The sequence below is a fragment of the Arvicola amphibius genome, chromosome 17 (assembly GCF_903992535.2).
Source record: "Arvicola amphibius chromosome 17, mArvAmp1.2, whole genome shotgun sequence".
In the NCBI taxonomy this organism is placed as follows: domain Eukaryota; kingdom Metazoa; phylum Chordata; class Mammalia; order Rodentia; family Cricetidae; genus Arvicola; species Arvicola amphibius.
This window is the reverse complement of record NC_052063.2, coordinates 36,729,719-36,746,522: the sequence shown is the minus strand read 5'-3', so window position 1 is coordinate 36,746,522 and position 16,804 is coordinate 36,729,719. Positions and strand designations below refer to the sequence as shown.

The 16,804-nt window shown below is 39.2% G+C and overlaps 1 protein-coding gene across 3 annotated transcripts in view; it reads right to left on the bottom strand.

Moving 5' to 3' along the window:
* Usp15 (ubiquitin specific peptidase 15) overlaps positions 1 to 16,460 on the bottom strand; it is a 93,901-nt gene extending 77,441 nt beyond the window's left edge. For all 3 annotated transcript variants that reach the window (XM_038314670.1, XM_038314671.1, XM_038314673.1), the window contains exons 1-2: positions 16,329 to 16,460; positions 1,698 to 1,825 (exon numbers count right to left, since the gene is read on the bottom strand). In XM_038314670.1, the coding sequence (XP_038170598.1) occupies positions 1,698 to 1,825; positions 16,329 to 16,417 (217 nt within the window). In that variant the 5' untranslated portion in view covers positions 16,418 to 16,460. The remainder of the gene's footprint in view (positions 1 to 1,697; positions 1,826 to 16,328) is intronic.
* Between the last annotated feature and the right edge of the window lie 344 nt (positions 16,461 to 16,804).

Here is a 16,804-nt window from a genome sequence, read left to right as displayed (position 1 = left end):
TTTTGTCTTCTGCGGTAAAAGAAAAAAAAAACTTTGTATGATTTGAGACAGGTTTTATGACCAAGAATATGGTCCATTTAGGTAAATGTTGTCCATATATACCCATCAGCCTGACTAGAGATTCTGAGTCTTTCAAATGTTTTCTATGATTGTGGCCTTTCTGTCCCTCACATGTAGATCATCAATTGCAAGGACTCATTTTATTCCCTTTTTTATTTTGTGCAGGATCTATCAATTTCTTCCTCTAATTTCTAATGTACACACCACATGTCAGAAACCTGGAGGCAGGCTCTACCCCACCTGTTCCTTCTGTGGAAAACATCATGGTCTGAGCCTTTCTTCACATATAGGTGCAGCAAGTCACTGCCTCTTTTATTTTTAAATTCCCTATCCAACAAGGCTGGCCCTGGGAACACCCCAATGAGATACGGCAGAAACCAGCCCTTCACACACGCACATGGAAATGGGCTTCCTCTGCTCCTCTACTGTGGGAACAACCATCCAGTTCAGCAGTACCTCCTAATACTGCAGAGCTGTCACAACTAAAGCAAGCTCCTTACTCACTTTCCTTCCTTCTTCACTTCTAGGCACCCAGTTCAGACACATAAGGAGCCGAGACGAAGCCCGGTCCTTCAGCTGTTGCCAACAAACCAGAATGCTATGCTTGGAGCTACCTCACTCCTCACTGGCCTTCCTGGCAGAGAAGTCTCAGATTTTTACTACTCTTAATCTCACAAAGCAGTTTTATTACAGTAGTCAACACGTATTTTCCTATGAACAGCTCTCAGATATCAGCACTAGCGTGTTCCATTCAGGGCTTCATGTGAAGTCAAACACCGCAACTTGGCCATGTGTGGTGCTAACCACACTGAAACCTGGGAACTTAAGTACACTCTTTATTGTCTTTTGCTTAAATGGAGACATTTTGTGGTTATAAAATCTTTCTGAAACATAATTTAAACATATTATTGTGGTTGTTGTCATGTGTAAACACAGTGTGGATCACGTATGGAGTTTTGAGATTAACACTGTGGAGCCGATTATTTCTTTCTACTTTTATGTGGGATCAAACTAGAAACGATGTACTAAGCCCTTTTCATCCTTGTCAGGGTTTTAGTTATTTCAGGTCTATGGATCTAGTCCCGACTCCAACTTAAGTGGGAGTGCTGGTACTTACAAATTATCTTGAGGCAGAGCAGCGCTGGCAAGCAGTTAGGGTTGTAGGGCAGTGCAAAAAGTCAAGCATGTAAACAAATACTGGTGATAACTAACTTTGAAAATATATCACACAACCATTAGGAAAACAATGTGCTACAGCATTTCCCCAAAACTGTAAAATAGTACTTTATAATTTACATTCTTCATTTTAACCTTTAAATCCTAAATCATAAGCACATTATAAGTGACAAAAGAAAATATGTCCTATACGTAACAAATAATTACAGAATGATCTGCAAATAAGTATCTTTTTCTTTTGCTTTTATGAAAGAATCTCCTTATGTATCTAAGGCAGACTCAACATGGTGATTCTCCTGCTCTGGCCTGTGTTCAGGGCTGCAGATGTGCGCTGCCTACCAACCACACTTGCAATGAATGTCTACCTGTCCATTTATCACATTAACATTTCCCATGTTACACCCACAGATACCCACTCATTAAGTTTAACACATTTACAACTTGACTGAAGAAAATAATACCTTTGAGTAGTCCAGAGTTATCAATGGGTCCAGGATAGACATTTTGATCTCCCATCTGGTATTTATCCCAACTGTCAAAGCCAACATATTTCTTCCACTGTTTGAACCAGCGACTATCTACTAAGTACCTACAAAGAAAAAGAAAATGGTTAATTAAAACACCTGGAAACACAAGAATAGGAAAGATCACTCTACTTTTGTTATTTCATTTTGTATTACGAATGTCTCCAAAGGATCACTGAGAACAAAAATAGTTTGAAATTACAGCCACACTGTCACTTGGAAGGAAAGAGTTCATTTGTACAAAAGATTTTCATTGTTAAATAAGAAGTTATTACTTGAGACAAGTACTGACATAAAAATGGGAAAACAATCCCTGCAGCAATTTACAAAAGCATTCAAATGAGAAAAACTCAAGAAAACCCTAGTCAAACAAAACTAAAAAATAATAAAAATCAAAAATTTTAAAAATTTAAGGTACACCGTGATAAGACAGAGGTATATAAATGCTTCTACTAGAAACCTACAAATTTGCATATATCTTATATTCTTTAATGTTTTTTGAAAGAAAGGACAGTTTATTATTAAGGGTTTAAAAGTTGGTAACAGGAGTTTATCGCCAGCGTTTTCAACACTACACTTGGCACTGACATCACACAAGAGTCTTATAAAGTCTCTGGGACATCACTCTAGCATTAGGAAACTAACCGCAGAGGCTCCGGAGACACAGTGTAATTACTGTGTGTAATGCACATTTTCAGGGATCACCATCTTAACATTTTTGAGCTTACCACATACATCACCAGAGAAATAAAAACCCACAGTTCTGTCTGAAAATAGCTAAAGCAAAGGCACCAACCTAACAAACGCTTCTAATTCTTAAAGAATATTCATGAGCACTTTCCTTCCTAAAGGGATCTAAAGAATCCTGCAGTGCCCAATCCCACTGCCGGTTATGCAACTCAAAGCTCTCACACTGCACAAGGTTTTGAGGTAGTAATTCTTAAGTAAACCCATTTTCTCTGATTTAAAACCATAAAATATATTTTGACCATATTTTTCCATTGAAAATATGATCCTCCCCACCTAAATTCATTTTTAAAAGCCAATAAATACATTAAAAAGTCACTCAGTGAATTTTGGACTTCTCCTTTGCAATTTAAGATTCCAAAACATGTGACTTGCTTTCTCTGTAGATAAACCTCACACTAAGAGACATTTTCCCTATTTCACTCAACTATGCCTGTATCATTGTCCCAATTCAATAGTGTTTTAATTACTTTAATTGTGAAACTGTTTAGAACATATCCTTCAGCTTATTGTTCTAATTGTTTCAGCTGCATGTGGTCATTTGTGTTTTCAAAAGAATTTTAAATAATCTTATCAGGTTTCACAAAAAATGAAGATTATAATTGGAATTGCACTGAACTTAATAGAATAATTTGGGAGAACTGTGGCTTTAAATTCTGATTCACAAGGATGGAATTTTTCTCAATTACTCAGGTACTATTTAACGTCTTAAATAAATGTTAACAAAATATTTTCATTATTAAATTAGTTAGTACTTAAGGTCATGTACTGATATTAAAAAAAAGATAAAATAATCCCTGTAGCACTTTATAAAAAATTCAAATGATAAATTCAAGAAAACTCCTGTCAATCAAGCAAAACCCGAAAAAACTCAGTCACAGGGATTTCAGTTTCTCTACGAACACTTTAGTTCTCTGCCAGGCACGGTGGCTCATGACTGCACTCCCAGCATCCAGGAGACTCACGCAGGAGGACTAGGTCTCCCGCCTATGAGGACGGCTGTCAGGAGACTCAAGCAGGAGGACTAGGTCTCCCGCCTATTAGGACGGCTTCACTAAAAGACTGGGAGGATGCAGAGAAAGTGCAACTCGTGAGCTTTCGGTAGGAATGCAAAATAGTGTTATTGTGAGAAACAAAATAATAAAAAAATAGAGTAACTATATATGATTCAGCAACCCACTTCCTGAGATATATAATATCAAGAAGTTGAAAACACATATGCATTTCCATGTTCACTGCAGCATTGGTTTAAGACACAGAAACAACTTCAATGTCCACAGACGAGCTGATATAGAGAATGTGGAACATACACACAAAACACTATTCAGCTTCCAATGGGAAGGAATTCCTGCTATATGTACTAACACAGATGAACCAGGAGGGCTGAGCTAGATGAAATAAACCAGTTTCAACTGACATGAGGTGTGTAAAATACTCACAGTAAAGGGAACAGACGTAGATGTTGGGACACGAGAGGAGAAAGAACTTGCTGTTGGGTACCTATCCAGTCTCAGTTACGCATGAGGGCTGAGTTCAGATGAGTTGTATGTTGTACCGACAACTACAATACTACTGTACTGCAGGACAGATCTCATGTCAAGAGTTCTTAGCATGAGATAGTTACGTGGGTAGACACACACTGCCACGCCTGACCACCTGAGTTCCATCCCTAACACACACACGGTGTAAGAAGAGAAGCTGTCCTCTGACAGAGTGGAACGTGAGGGCTGTAGGATGCCCACACGCCACTCCAAGTGAATATGAATGCAGTATACGCATCTTAAAAAGTCCTAATCACCATATAAAATTAAATTGAATACAATACAAACTGCATTGTACACTTAGGTGGTATTTTATATAAAACCAGGCAGAACAGGGGTGATGCAAGGGACAGACCTTTGGACCCAGAAAATCAATGGCTCTTAAATCTGGTGTTCTAGAGGTAAGAGACATGTAAACAGAGAACACTACTTACCTGTACTTAGTCTACATAAATGTACAAGTACACACGGTTCAAACATCTATCTTAATTTACTATGTGTTATAAACCATATACTTCTCACCTGCTATTAAAATCTCCTGGTACATGCTGGGAAATCCACCTAGCACCAATTTATAGTAACCCACAAGTTGTAATACTTTGCAATTCCATCATAAGCAAATCTCATCTTTCACAATAAAATTTCATATTTATTTTGGCATTTATATATTTACTTAACATTAAAATTGTGGTATCACTTTCACTTTTACACGGCTTATAAGTATCACTGACAGTTTTGAGTGTTGTATTATGTCTTATAATTTTTAAAATTTTTTAATATTTAATGTGTATGGGTATTTTGCCTTCATTCATGTCTGTGTAACACATGCATGCAGTGCCTAAGGAGGATACCAGATCCACTGGAACTGAGTTACAGATGTTTGTGAGATGCTATGCGGTTCCTGGGAATCAAACCTGAGTCCTCTGGAAGAGCAGCTGGTGCTCTGAACTGCAGCATCATTTCTCCAGTCCCATCCCTGGTCATTTTTAACTGGGATCTTTTGAATAGCAATGTGATTGATAGAAACGCAATCTGTGTTACAGCAGAGCTGGTATAAAAGTTATAGGTGGATGAAGAATAAATTGAGTGTCTGGGAATACAGCTAAGTGTTAGATAAGTCTTTGGGTTCACCCTCTCTCTCTCTCTCTCTCTCTCTCTCTCTCTCTCTCTCTCTCTCTCACACACACACACACACACACACACACACACACACACACACACACACTAGAGCAGGGGAGAAAGACAGACACACCAATGGACACGTGGAACGCATGAAGGTCAGAGAACAACTTTCAGGGGTTGATTCCCCCCTTTCTTGTGGGACACAGGGATGAAACTCAGAACATCAAGCTTGAGTAGCAAGTGCTTTTATATGCTAAGCCATCTTGCAGGCCCGGAACTTTCTGTTTAACAAAGACACCACCAAATAAAAAGATCAGCTATAGACCAGGGAAGATATTCATACTGCATTTAGTCAACAAAGGTTCAGGTTATAGTAAAAAAAAGACTAAGTGAAAAAAGGAAAAGAAAAATAGGTAGTATCTAGAACAGGAAATTGAAATGGTCTCTACACTCGATACTCAACATGGTAAGAGGGGGGTGCAAATTAACACTACAAAGAAACTCTTGATCATTTCATTGAAACTGAACAAACGAACAAATATATAGAGATGCCAATATTAAACATGAAGACCATGTATAGTAAATTAAGAATTTTTATGCTGCTAGAAGGAGCATGCAGGAATAAGCAATAATCCTAACTTCAAAATTAACGTGACAGTATCTATTAAAGATGAAGATGTATCATACAATTATACAGGGAGACTGTTAAATTCTACCCTACAAAGACTCTTGGCTCATATCTATGAGAATAAACTGGGAAGAATATTAATGGCAATGGAACATGATGAAAATTGGGGAAAATCCTGATATATACCATTCATATGGAAATATTATATAAAAATCTAAACAAAAACTACAAGTACATGTAATAAGATGACTAAATCTCAAAATTACAATGTTATATAAAAAAGGGCACAAAGGATACTTTCTATATGACATATTAAGGGAATGTATATATGCACACACAGTATCATCATAGGAAAATTTAAGGCATGCTACAGATCCCGTTACATAGATTCATGGGTATGTAGTAGAGTGTGAAGGGAATTACAAAGCTTCACGTACAGTGTCTACACAGTTGTTTTCTTTTCTTTTCACATAACTGAAAGGAAATTAAACATTTTCTAGGGTTAACTAGGCTTCATTGAATTAGGTTATGATTTTTGTTTATTATTATTTTATAGTAATTTTATATAATAGCTTGTTATTATATATTTACTTGTTATAGAATGACTGTATATGAAGAGAAACAGGAGTTTTAAAAGTAAGATTATACTTTTAAGTAATTCAGCAAGAATCTTTATCTGAAAGTTGCTACCATAAATAAATACAAATCAAAAATACTAAATAAACATTGCCCACTGCTCTAGTTTTCTAATCTTCCTCCTGGGGCGTCCCCATATTTCTGTTTACCTGTGTTGTACCTGGGACTATTGCTAAATCACTTATTGGGCCCTATAAAGCTTTTTAAAATTTGCTTCTGAATATGTATAAAAATACTTAAAATGGAATTCTTTAGTTTTACCTCCTCATACTCCCAGAAAAACAAATCTGAGGGTTTTGTTGTTATTGTTGTTGTTACTATAGCACCATTGCAATTAAAACTGACTACACTGCAGAGCCACTGAAAATTACTGGCCAGACCACAACACTATATACTGTCTTTCTTGGGGCTGGCAAAATATTTAGCAACATAGAACTGTGTGTATGGCAGTCAGATAGATGACCACAAGCAGGAGCTGGTTCTCCCTTTACAGCATGGGGTCCTGAGTGTCAAATTTAGGTCATTTTTAATACTCTTAATAGCAGAACAGGGCTGGAGAGATGGCTCAGCGGTTAAGAGCATTGCCTGCTCTTCCAAAGGTCCTGAGTTCAATTCCCAGCAACCACATGGTGGCTCACAACCATCTGCAATGAGATCTGGTGTCCTCTTCTGGCCTGCAAGCAGACACACAGACAGAATATTATATATATATAATAAATAAAATATTAAAAAACCTAATTCCTGTTTTAAAAAAAAATAGCAGAACATTTTTTTAAACTAATGAAGCATTTCAGATGTATCTGATACTGCCAACAAGCTCTGTGGGCGTGTGAACAAGTGTGCATGCAGAGTATCTGGCCCTTTATTAAATCAAGTATTTTGTTTCTAGAACTTAGACTTCCAGTGTTTTAGTAAAAACTAAAGACAACTATGACGTAGTTTTCAAGTAAACCAATGGCCCGGTTTACTGCTTCTTTATGTCTTTCAAATTTCAGGCATTTCTAACCTATTTTCTGCTATGCATCTTAACTCCATTAGTGAGAAAGAACTAATTTTTATGACCCATTTTTAAACCTAAGCTAAGACAAATAAGGAATTCAAGAAGGAGGCCAAGTATGATTGTTGTTCTGTTCGTCCAGAAAGTTAAGTATACACCCACTGACACCTCAAACACAGAGGCCACAATTAAAAGGAACCCCCAACTCTACCTGACATGAGAAACAGTAATTAGTAATGTTTGACCTTTAGTATATAAATTCTCTGATCTAACTTTGTATAATAACTTTTTGCTATCGGAAGGAGAACTAAGGAAAGAGGGAAGTGTGGAGGAAAGGAAAGGAGCACTAAGAAGTATTAGGACAGCCCATAAACAGAAAGTCCTTACAACCAGCCTCTCTTAGAAAATGACATCATATGCAGACACACATTATAATCTTGAGGATAACTCTTTGCATACTCTTGCCCTGAATTTAGCATTTATTATTCCATAAATGTTTATTTTTTAACATAATGATATTTCCAAACCAAATATACATTCTTGAACGTCTGCAAACTTTAAGTGTGGCTAACTGCTTTTTCACCAGAGCAGTAGAGTGGCTCAAGCACCCTTTCAGGACATCACTGTTTCCAGTTGCTGAGGGTGTTGTAGTGTTTGTTCGACCTCATTAGATAAAAGTAACGAAAGTGTCTTTTTGATAGTCAGCACATCCACCCATCTGAGCATCCAGCTATGCATTCTTCACGGTCCCATGCGGTTGGTGTGCTCATGCCGTTATGCGGTGGTAGGAGGACAGCTTGCAGGAGCTGGCTCTCTTTCCTCCATGTGGATCCTGAGACTCAGACTTAGGTCACTAGGGTCGGCTGCAAGCCCCTTTACCTGTTCAGTCATCTTCCTGGCCCTTATATGGGTTCTTACTTATAGGTTCCTTACACAGTAAATAGTGTTTGTACACTGTGTGAATATTGTCTCACATCTCTAACAAATTCAGGGTGGGAGGAAACCTGCAAACAGATATTAACAACAATAAGGTGTAAAGAAATACTGACATATACTTAAACTATCATTTCAATAGATCACGCTGAAGTAGGAAGGACAAGACAAAACAAAGTTGCCGAAGGAGTCTGGGCAGAATCGGGAGGTGACTGCTAATTATTTGGAGTTTCTTTTTGGATGATGGAACTATTCTAAAGTGGATTATGATACGTATACCCAGAGAATTGCCCCCGCTTACTGGGAATATTGTGTAGTACATAAATTATATCAAAATAAAGCTGTTGTATTCGTTTTTATAAAACAATGTGTGAAGGGATTATACATCTTTATTTACAAAGGCCTTTACAGGGATCAATTTTGAGTTCTTGAAATAAGTAAATATCAATAATCAGGGACCTGAGTTTGATCCCTGGGACTCCAGCAAGTTGTCCTCTGTACAACAAGTTGTCCTCTCTACATTTGTACCCCGACACACGTGCCCAAACACACTTACACATAAATATGATGGCATTTTAGAAAAGAATCAAGAAGATGTATTTGAAATCAAGTGTAACTTGAAGTCCAAGAATACAGGAAATAGTAAATAACTTACAGGAAATGCCAAACCCATGTGCATCATGTCTGTGGGTATAAGGCACAGACTGAGGACAGAAAATTCAAAAGGTTCCCCTGAATGGACAACAGTTGAAAATGGTCTTTCCCAGCTGGGCGGTGGTGGCGCACGCTTTTAATCCCAACAATTGGGAGGCAGAGGCAGGCGGATCTCTGTGATTTCGAGACCAGTCTGGTCTACAAGAGCTAGCTCCGGGACAGGCTCCAAAGATGCAGAGAAACCCTGTCTCGAAAAACCAAAAAAAAAAAAAAAAAAGAAAAAAGAAAATGGTCTTTCCCTAGCATGATAATGCTGGTACCTCTTGATTTTAATACTGTTAAGTATCTACTTTTAAAGAGTTCATGAGTACAGCTCGGTCACTCACAGGAAGCTAGAGTCTTCTAGGGGCTAGACTGCCTGGGTTAGAATCACCCCTCTATCCACTATACGCCTGTAGACACTATAAAATAATGCTTATTATTTCAAACATATAAGAAAGTTCTTAATACAGAAGCAATGTTTTTGTAAACCATTGCCACAAATTTATATCCTCTTAGAATCAGAAAGCTCAGCATTTATTCAATATGAATATGATTTTTCTATCTTTATCAAAGGTAAATTTCTTGACTAATTTGTTACTCTTTGCCAAGCTGTAAAAACATTGCTTGACAGTAAAAGAATATAATCAAATTATCAAATAAATTATCTTTGCCAAAATAAAGGACCCTTATGCTTTTTTACATGCAAGCAATGTATTATGTCTTGAATATCCTCAGGCTTTGACTGAACCATCCCTACAACTGAGAACAGTCTGGCTTCAAAGACACTCTTGGGGTGTCTGTGAGTGCCTTTGGGATTTTTTTTCCCCACAAAGTAAGCCTTTTTGTGGTACTTCTGCTAAACAATTTTCTTTAACAGTGGAGAATTATCCCCCAGAGCCTGGGTCTGTAACTCAGAGTCCACCCAGGTGGAAGGGGCAGTTGATATTTTCAGTTCTTCTGTGGGAGAACTTCCAGCACTGTCCTTCTGTTTGCAAAGTGATAAGGAACCCTGTAGGAGGCTGGGGGATAACTCACATGGGCATGAGGAACCTCACTAAGTCCCTGGAAGCCTACTGGAGGAGCAGGCAGCCGGGAATCCCTGCAGGCTCACAGGCTAGCCCGCCTGGTATACAGGGATGAACACCACACAGAAACGAGGACCAATTGCCAAGGCTGTTCTCTGAACTCACAGGCACTCATGGCATGCACATGCCTGCATTCACTCTCCTGATTAAAAATAAACATGCCCATGTGGAACCTTAGTGATCACAAACAGTGATCAAATACAGATTACTCCTAAAAGGGTTCTCTACCTTACTTCACAATGTGAATTTACTAAAGAGCAATTCTCAATGCCTTCCTTACATACTGTAATGTGTACTAAGAATCAAGATTCCCAATGCCTTCCTTACATACTGTAATGTGTACTAAGAACTGAGATTCTCGACGCCTTTCTTACATACTGTAATGTGTACTAAGAATCAAGATTCTCGATGCCTTCCTTACATACTATAATGTGTATTAAAAGCAGAGGTCAATTATTAGTTTCATTAGAAACTTATTTGAGCCTTGTTTAGTAGTAATTTTGGGGGGGCATTGAACTAGATAATAAAATTTAAAGAAATTCAAATTTAAAGATGTAGTCATCTTCCCATCTAAAGACTAGATAAGATAAAGTCTAAAGAATAACTTCACTGGAATAAGACCTAGATTGTGAACTAAATGATAACCCAGAGAATGAAAATAAGGGGACAATAAGGAATGACACTACTCAGGGAAAACAAAAATAAAGCACCCTAGCACTTTGAAAATTTCTGTATGAGAACTAAGAAGAAAGTACACTAGCCACTGTCTGAGTCACAGTCAAGCAGTAACAGCATCAAATTATTAATACCACCTATGATTTTAGAATTATAATGAGGTATCTAAGCAAGCTCAGAAATCCAATGGAGTTAAGGACATGTGCTTCGAGGGCACACATGTGAAGGCATTCACAAAAGAGACTGGCACAGACTAAGCAAGCCAATAAATGTTCATTTGCAGTGGCGTTATCATGAGAACCACTGGCAAGCCAAATAATTCCTCTCAAGTTCCTCACCTATAGGAGAGAAACATAAATACATTTTCTGGAACTTTCTTTTAGGGTCAATTCAGACGTTCACATTCAGCCTTTATTAGTTGTTTTTAGGAAGCTCTTACTTCTCCACTCAAATGACCAAGAGCTTAGACTTACCTTCCAGTAACATGACTGACATGGTCGTAGTAGGTGGTTCTCCAGGAGAGAAAAGAACCGTTGTAAATTCATAAGGAAACAGACGTAAGCAATGATGGAGACAGCACAACTGACTGTTTAGTAACTGTGGCTCCATAAGGTCTGACAGATTTTTACAACACCCGTGAGGTGTCAACATGGTTATGGCTCCATTCTCTTAAAAATATTTTTTGACTTTACAAATTCATTAAAAGAGTACCCCCCAAAATTTTCAGTTGGCAAACATGGATTATAAACTATGTTTTTTAAATGCTAGGCTGTTCATAAGAACTTCATGTGCGTGTATGACAATAAACAAATGCTTTTCAAATATGGATAGAATACTAAAATAAAATACCCTATACTACAAGACCTTATTATCATGTTTGTTGTGGTGTTTCTGTAAAGCAATGAGAATGGGCCTTGTCATAATATAAATTTATGATTACTGGTAATTAAAATTCAAAAGTCTGTATCAGTAATGATCATAGATAATCTTAAGAGTTTTCAATCAAAACGACAACTACTCCATATATCCAGTTATTTGCCTACTGGTCTCTAACCATGATTTACCTTCCAGAAGCAAGACGCTAAGGCTTCCTACATACTCCACCACATATAAACGCAAGAGACAAGTGTGGGATAAATGCTAGAATTGTTGCTAAATATAAAATGGGCTCGCTCTAAAGAGGAAAAGAAGTCTTTTTTTCTCCATCAAGTAGAACTACTTTAAATGAGTCTTTAAAAGAGGCAGTCTAGTACAGTGATCTAAGGTCATGAACCCAAGATCCAAACTACTTATGGTCAAATTCCAGCTGCGGTATGAAGTTCTGAGTTTAGGATTTCCTGTTTTGTCAAAAGTGAACAGCAACACCAGTTCGTTCAATTTCAGCAATGAACAGTTAAGTCAACATATAGCACCTGGGCACTTCATGTTTTGAAATGTAAAACGGTAGGTTACGTTTTCACGAGCTGATATTTTCTTATACATGCAAGAATAATAACTGTCACAAAACCACTTTGTAAAAATATCATGTTTTAAACATATTAATGGAGAGACTGCATAATTTGGAGGAAACAAAAAGTCTGTCAGTGAATACCTCTAGACCTTGGTCAAAAAGAACTTATTAACCCTTGACTCACTAGCAAGCTCATAAGGAAGGGTTAAACTAAGTGAACTTGCTTTTCTACTACCTTAGCATCTAAAGTAAGAATATGCTTTAATGTGACTACTTTCTATTTAATTTTTACTAATATGCTATTATTTCAAAGGTCTTGCTTTCTATCTTCATTTCCTGTAAGTGATACAATATATGCTCTACTTGGAGGCAAACACCATGCTTCTTTTGTGAGTATAGACTTTGGAATGTGTGTCAATGGTGTCCTTTTGGTGACTGAGCACATTTCTTTTAGTGACTGTCAGATTACCTTGTTAGAGTCAAAGTTCCATAAACCTAAACAATAAAAGAAAGCCCCAAAAGTTCGTAGGTGAGACAGCAGGGAGGGAGGGGACAAGGGAGCGAGGGAAGCTCTAAACATGGAAACCAATGTCTCCTGTCCAAACCTCACTGGTCAGATGCTTTGAAAATGTATTGAAAAAATATGAGCATGCTAAATAAGCACAAAGTAAGGTTACTCTCCAATGTTACCTTAAACCTACTAGATTTACTAGGAATTATATAAAGACCAAGCAACACAGCTAATGTGGTTAACTACACATTACTAATAAATACAACACAGAAATACTGAAAATGATTGGCAAATAGTTAAGAAAAACTTTTCACTTCTATTCATAATGGGTTCATGTGAGAAAAATCTCAAAAAGGAAAATTTTACAACCCATAACATTCCTTGTACTTCATTCAGCTACCATTCCTTAGGTTCCTAAAGAGCTAACAGGTGATTAAGCAAGAAAATTAAGCCCTTGTCTTTTGTCTTACCAGGAAACCAGCCACCACTGGTAAAGTTGTCTTTAATCCATCCTAAACTAAACTTTAGTTTCCAACTCTTTTCTGTAATTCCTAAATTCTAATTCAACTTTGTTTATGGCTTTCTGAATGTCTGATCAGAACTGAAACAGATTAACAAATATTATGAGACGTTTAGTTTTATTCCTTATGTAGCAAACTTCCTTTGCTTCACTTTTTATAGGTATAATTCCTGTATCAATGTTAATGAACTTATTACAAATCTAGTACAAATTATAAAGAATTTTTTCTCTTCATTTCAGACTTGTGTACTCCATTTGCGGTTAAAAAAAATCATTCACTTTACAAATAAACATAAACCAGTATTCAAGCAGAATCAAATGGTTTTATTTGCCTAGGTATTTGAGTTAGTTACCAGTATAAGAAACTCCCATTTTCAAAGTGCTCAAGAGCTAATTTGGTGAAGTTTAACACACCTGATCACAATTTCAAGAATCTGTACTAAATTCAAGATTACAGTAAACCTATCTTTTTTTTTTTCTTTCTTAGTAGTTCAATAAGTAACCAGGTTTTCAGAGACGCTCATATGCGCACGCCAAAACAATGTCTTATTTGCCTGTGGACAGCTCTAAAATGACAGGATTTGTCTAAATAATCCATAAAAGGTAATCACCAATCTGAAGGACTGTTTTAAGTATTTAAAAGAAAACTATTACATTTCAAACAAGTTCAACAACTAATTATTATTAAATGTTCCTACCAATTTAAAATTCTTAAGTTCATTATCAAATTATACTTTCCAAATTACTCTCCCTAAGATTCTGAACCATACGTTTGTTCCATTTTCTTGGGGAGGGAGAGAGGTTCACCTCTTGATTTACACATGAACTGATCTGATGAACCATCAGAATGATTTCTGCAAATTCCTAGTATGTTGTGCCTGCCTTTTCTCCCTTCATTTACAATAATAGTTCTCAAACTGTGGGTCGTGACCCCCAGGGTAGACTGACCCTTTTAAAGGGGTCAGTCATCTAAGACCACAGGAAAACATATTTAAATGATAATTCATAACAGAAGTAAAATTACAGTTATAAAGTATCAGCAAAAATAATTGCATGGCTGGGTGTCACCACAACATGAGGAACTATATTCAGGGTCAACGCATTAAGAAGTTTGAGAACTACTGATTTACACAAAAGAGAAAATTAACAGGAAGGTAAAACTTCCACATTCAGCTGCTGCCCCAAAACTGGCCTTCACTTTCCTTTTCAAAATGAAAGCAAAGCACTATAACAACTCAATATGAACTTAACTTCTATGTTTTAACACAGCTTACAGTAAAAATACTTGCTTAAAAAGTACCCAATTTTATAAAATGTTTAATGTACATAATACACTTATTTCTTAAATCATACTGCAACATCAACACCAATTATTCGGGGTATTACTCAGCACACAAAAACATTAAAGAGAAAAATACCCACACTTTAAACATAGAGATTTTTATTTTATAGACAGTCACATTTGTATTTGTATGGAGCAATAAATGAGTAAATCTATTTTCCAGAAAATGTTCTTCAATATACAAGAGAACAAGCTTGAATTTATCTCTAAGACTCCACAGGCCAAGTAAAACACTGATGTTTCTGGGAATGCCCAATTTCTACTCAATAATAAACATGATAGAAACACTAGAATATAAGCAATAATGGCTTAACCCACTGAAAGATCATACTGTTTGCTGTAATGCAACAAGTGTTTTAAATCATTAAGGGTCTTAATTATAGAAACTCTATGCAGCCTTACAAACTTCGATCAATATGTAAATTCGGGTCACCAACTAGTTTACTTGGAAATGCTTCCATTCCCACAGCACTTGTTAGGAATGAATGGCAGAAAGGACAAGATTACTAAACCGTAGTATTTCGTATCAGATATTTCAGAATATTTAACTCAAGCAATAGAGAACGAATACAATAAAATTGTTACTGCCCATTTAACAGATGGGTACGGAGGGGCAGTGGCTTAAACAAATTTGCCTCAAAGTTACACTGCGCAGTAAAAGGTGAAGTCAGTCAGGTCTAAGACTCCTTCCACTAAGCCACACTGGAGTGCCCGAACACACACTTGGGGAAGCTATAAACCACTGGGATGGCGACAGAGGGAAGGGAAAGTAACTTTTCAAAAATAACAGGCACACTGCACTTCTCCCTAAAACAGTACTTTCCCTTCATATGACATATCCAAGTATTTAAATAATTCTGTAAGCCAAGTGCTTTGGCTGACAAGTATTAACACTTCCACACGCTTCCTCTACTGTGTAAGCACAGTACGTCTTTCGGTATTTTACAAGTTTGAATATAGCAAGCTTCTTAAGCTTGAAGCGGACTTATCTACTTTTTGCAGGCCTGCGCTATCCCTCAACCCCGGGCGAAGGGCTGCACTTCTCAACCGAACCGCGGCCGGAGCTTCTATCAAGCCAGGGGCAAAGCACAGGACCACGTGGTGTCTCCGAGAAACCCAAGGTCCCTACATCGCTCCCTCCTTTTGACAAGGGAAGTGGAAATCAGGGTTTTCCTTTCCCAGGGGCTCCCTGACACGGACCACCTGTGTGGTACCCGCCGCAAACATCCTAAAAGCCCGAGTCCCGGAAGACAAGGATCAGAATAATGGGGAACTTGGGGTGCCGACGATGCCGGCAAAGGGACGACCGGAGGGACGCGGCCAGAGAGGTGGAGCGGCGGGACCGGGATCTGTCAAAAAACCAGTGGCGGACTCACGCCGGACCGACTGCACCCATCTCTGGGAAGGAAGGCCCGAGGTGGGAGCGGCTCTGCCGGAGGGAGGAGGACCGGGAGGCGCGCGAGCCTCAGCCGCCGCTTCCGCACAGCTCCGGGCGCGCACCGCCCACCGCGAGCCCCGGCCCTCCGCGCCGCTCCAACCTTTGCCCCCAAAAATCTGCTGCCCGGGCGGCCGCCGCCGGACCTGTCCGCACCTGTCACCCAGTCGGGAGACACCAGCCCCGCGGCTCCCGCCCAGCTCTCCGCCCGCCTCGGGCCACCGCGGCCACCGCGACCCCGTTCCCTTACCAGGTGTCCCCTTTCCGGAGCGAGGTTTTGAGCAGCGTCGCGATGTCAGATCGCTGGGTGTCTAGGTCCGCCGCTCCGCCTTCCGCCATCTTCTTCCACTAGCGGTAGCGGAGGCGGCAGCGACGGCGGCGGCGGCACGCCCCGGAGCATTGTGGGAATGGCGTCTGCGGCCCCGCCCCGCCGGCAGGTCCGTACCAAATGGGACGCGAGGGCGGGGGGCAGGGGGCGTGGCCCGGCGCCCAGGCGCGGGGGAGCGCGGGCTGGGCGCGCCTGCGCGCTGCCGTCCTCTTCGGTTTCCCCGGCGCGCCCCGCATATCCTGGTGTGGCCGCAGCGGCCGCCGCCGCCCCGGAGCTCTGCGTTTGCACGGTTCTCGCCGGGGACGGCGCTTTCTCTCCCTGCCGGGCCATGGCCGGGCCCTCCTAGTCCGGCTGGCCACTCTCGGGAGGCAGCCGCCTCCAGACCTATTTTTGCGGGT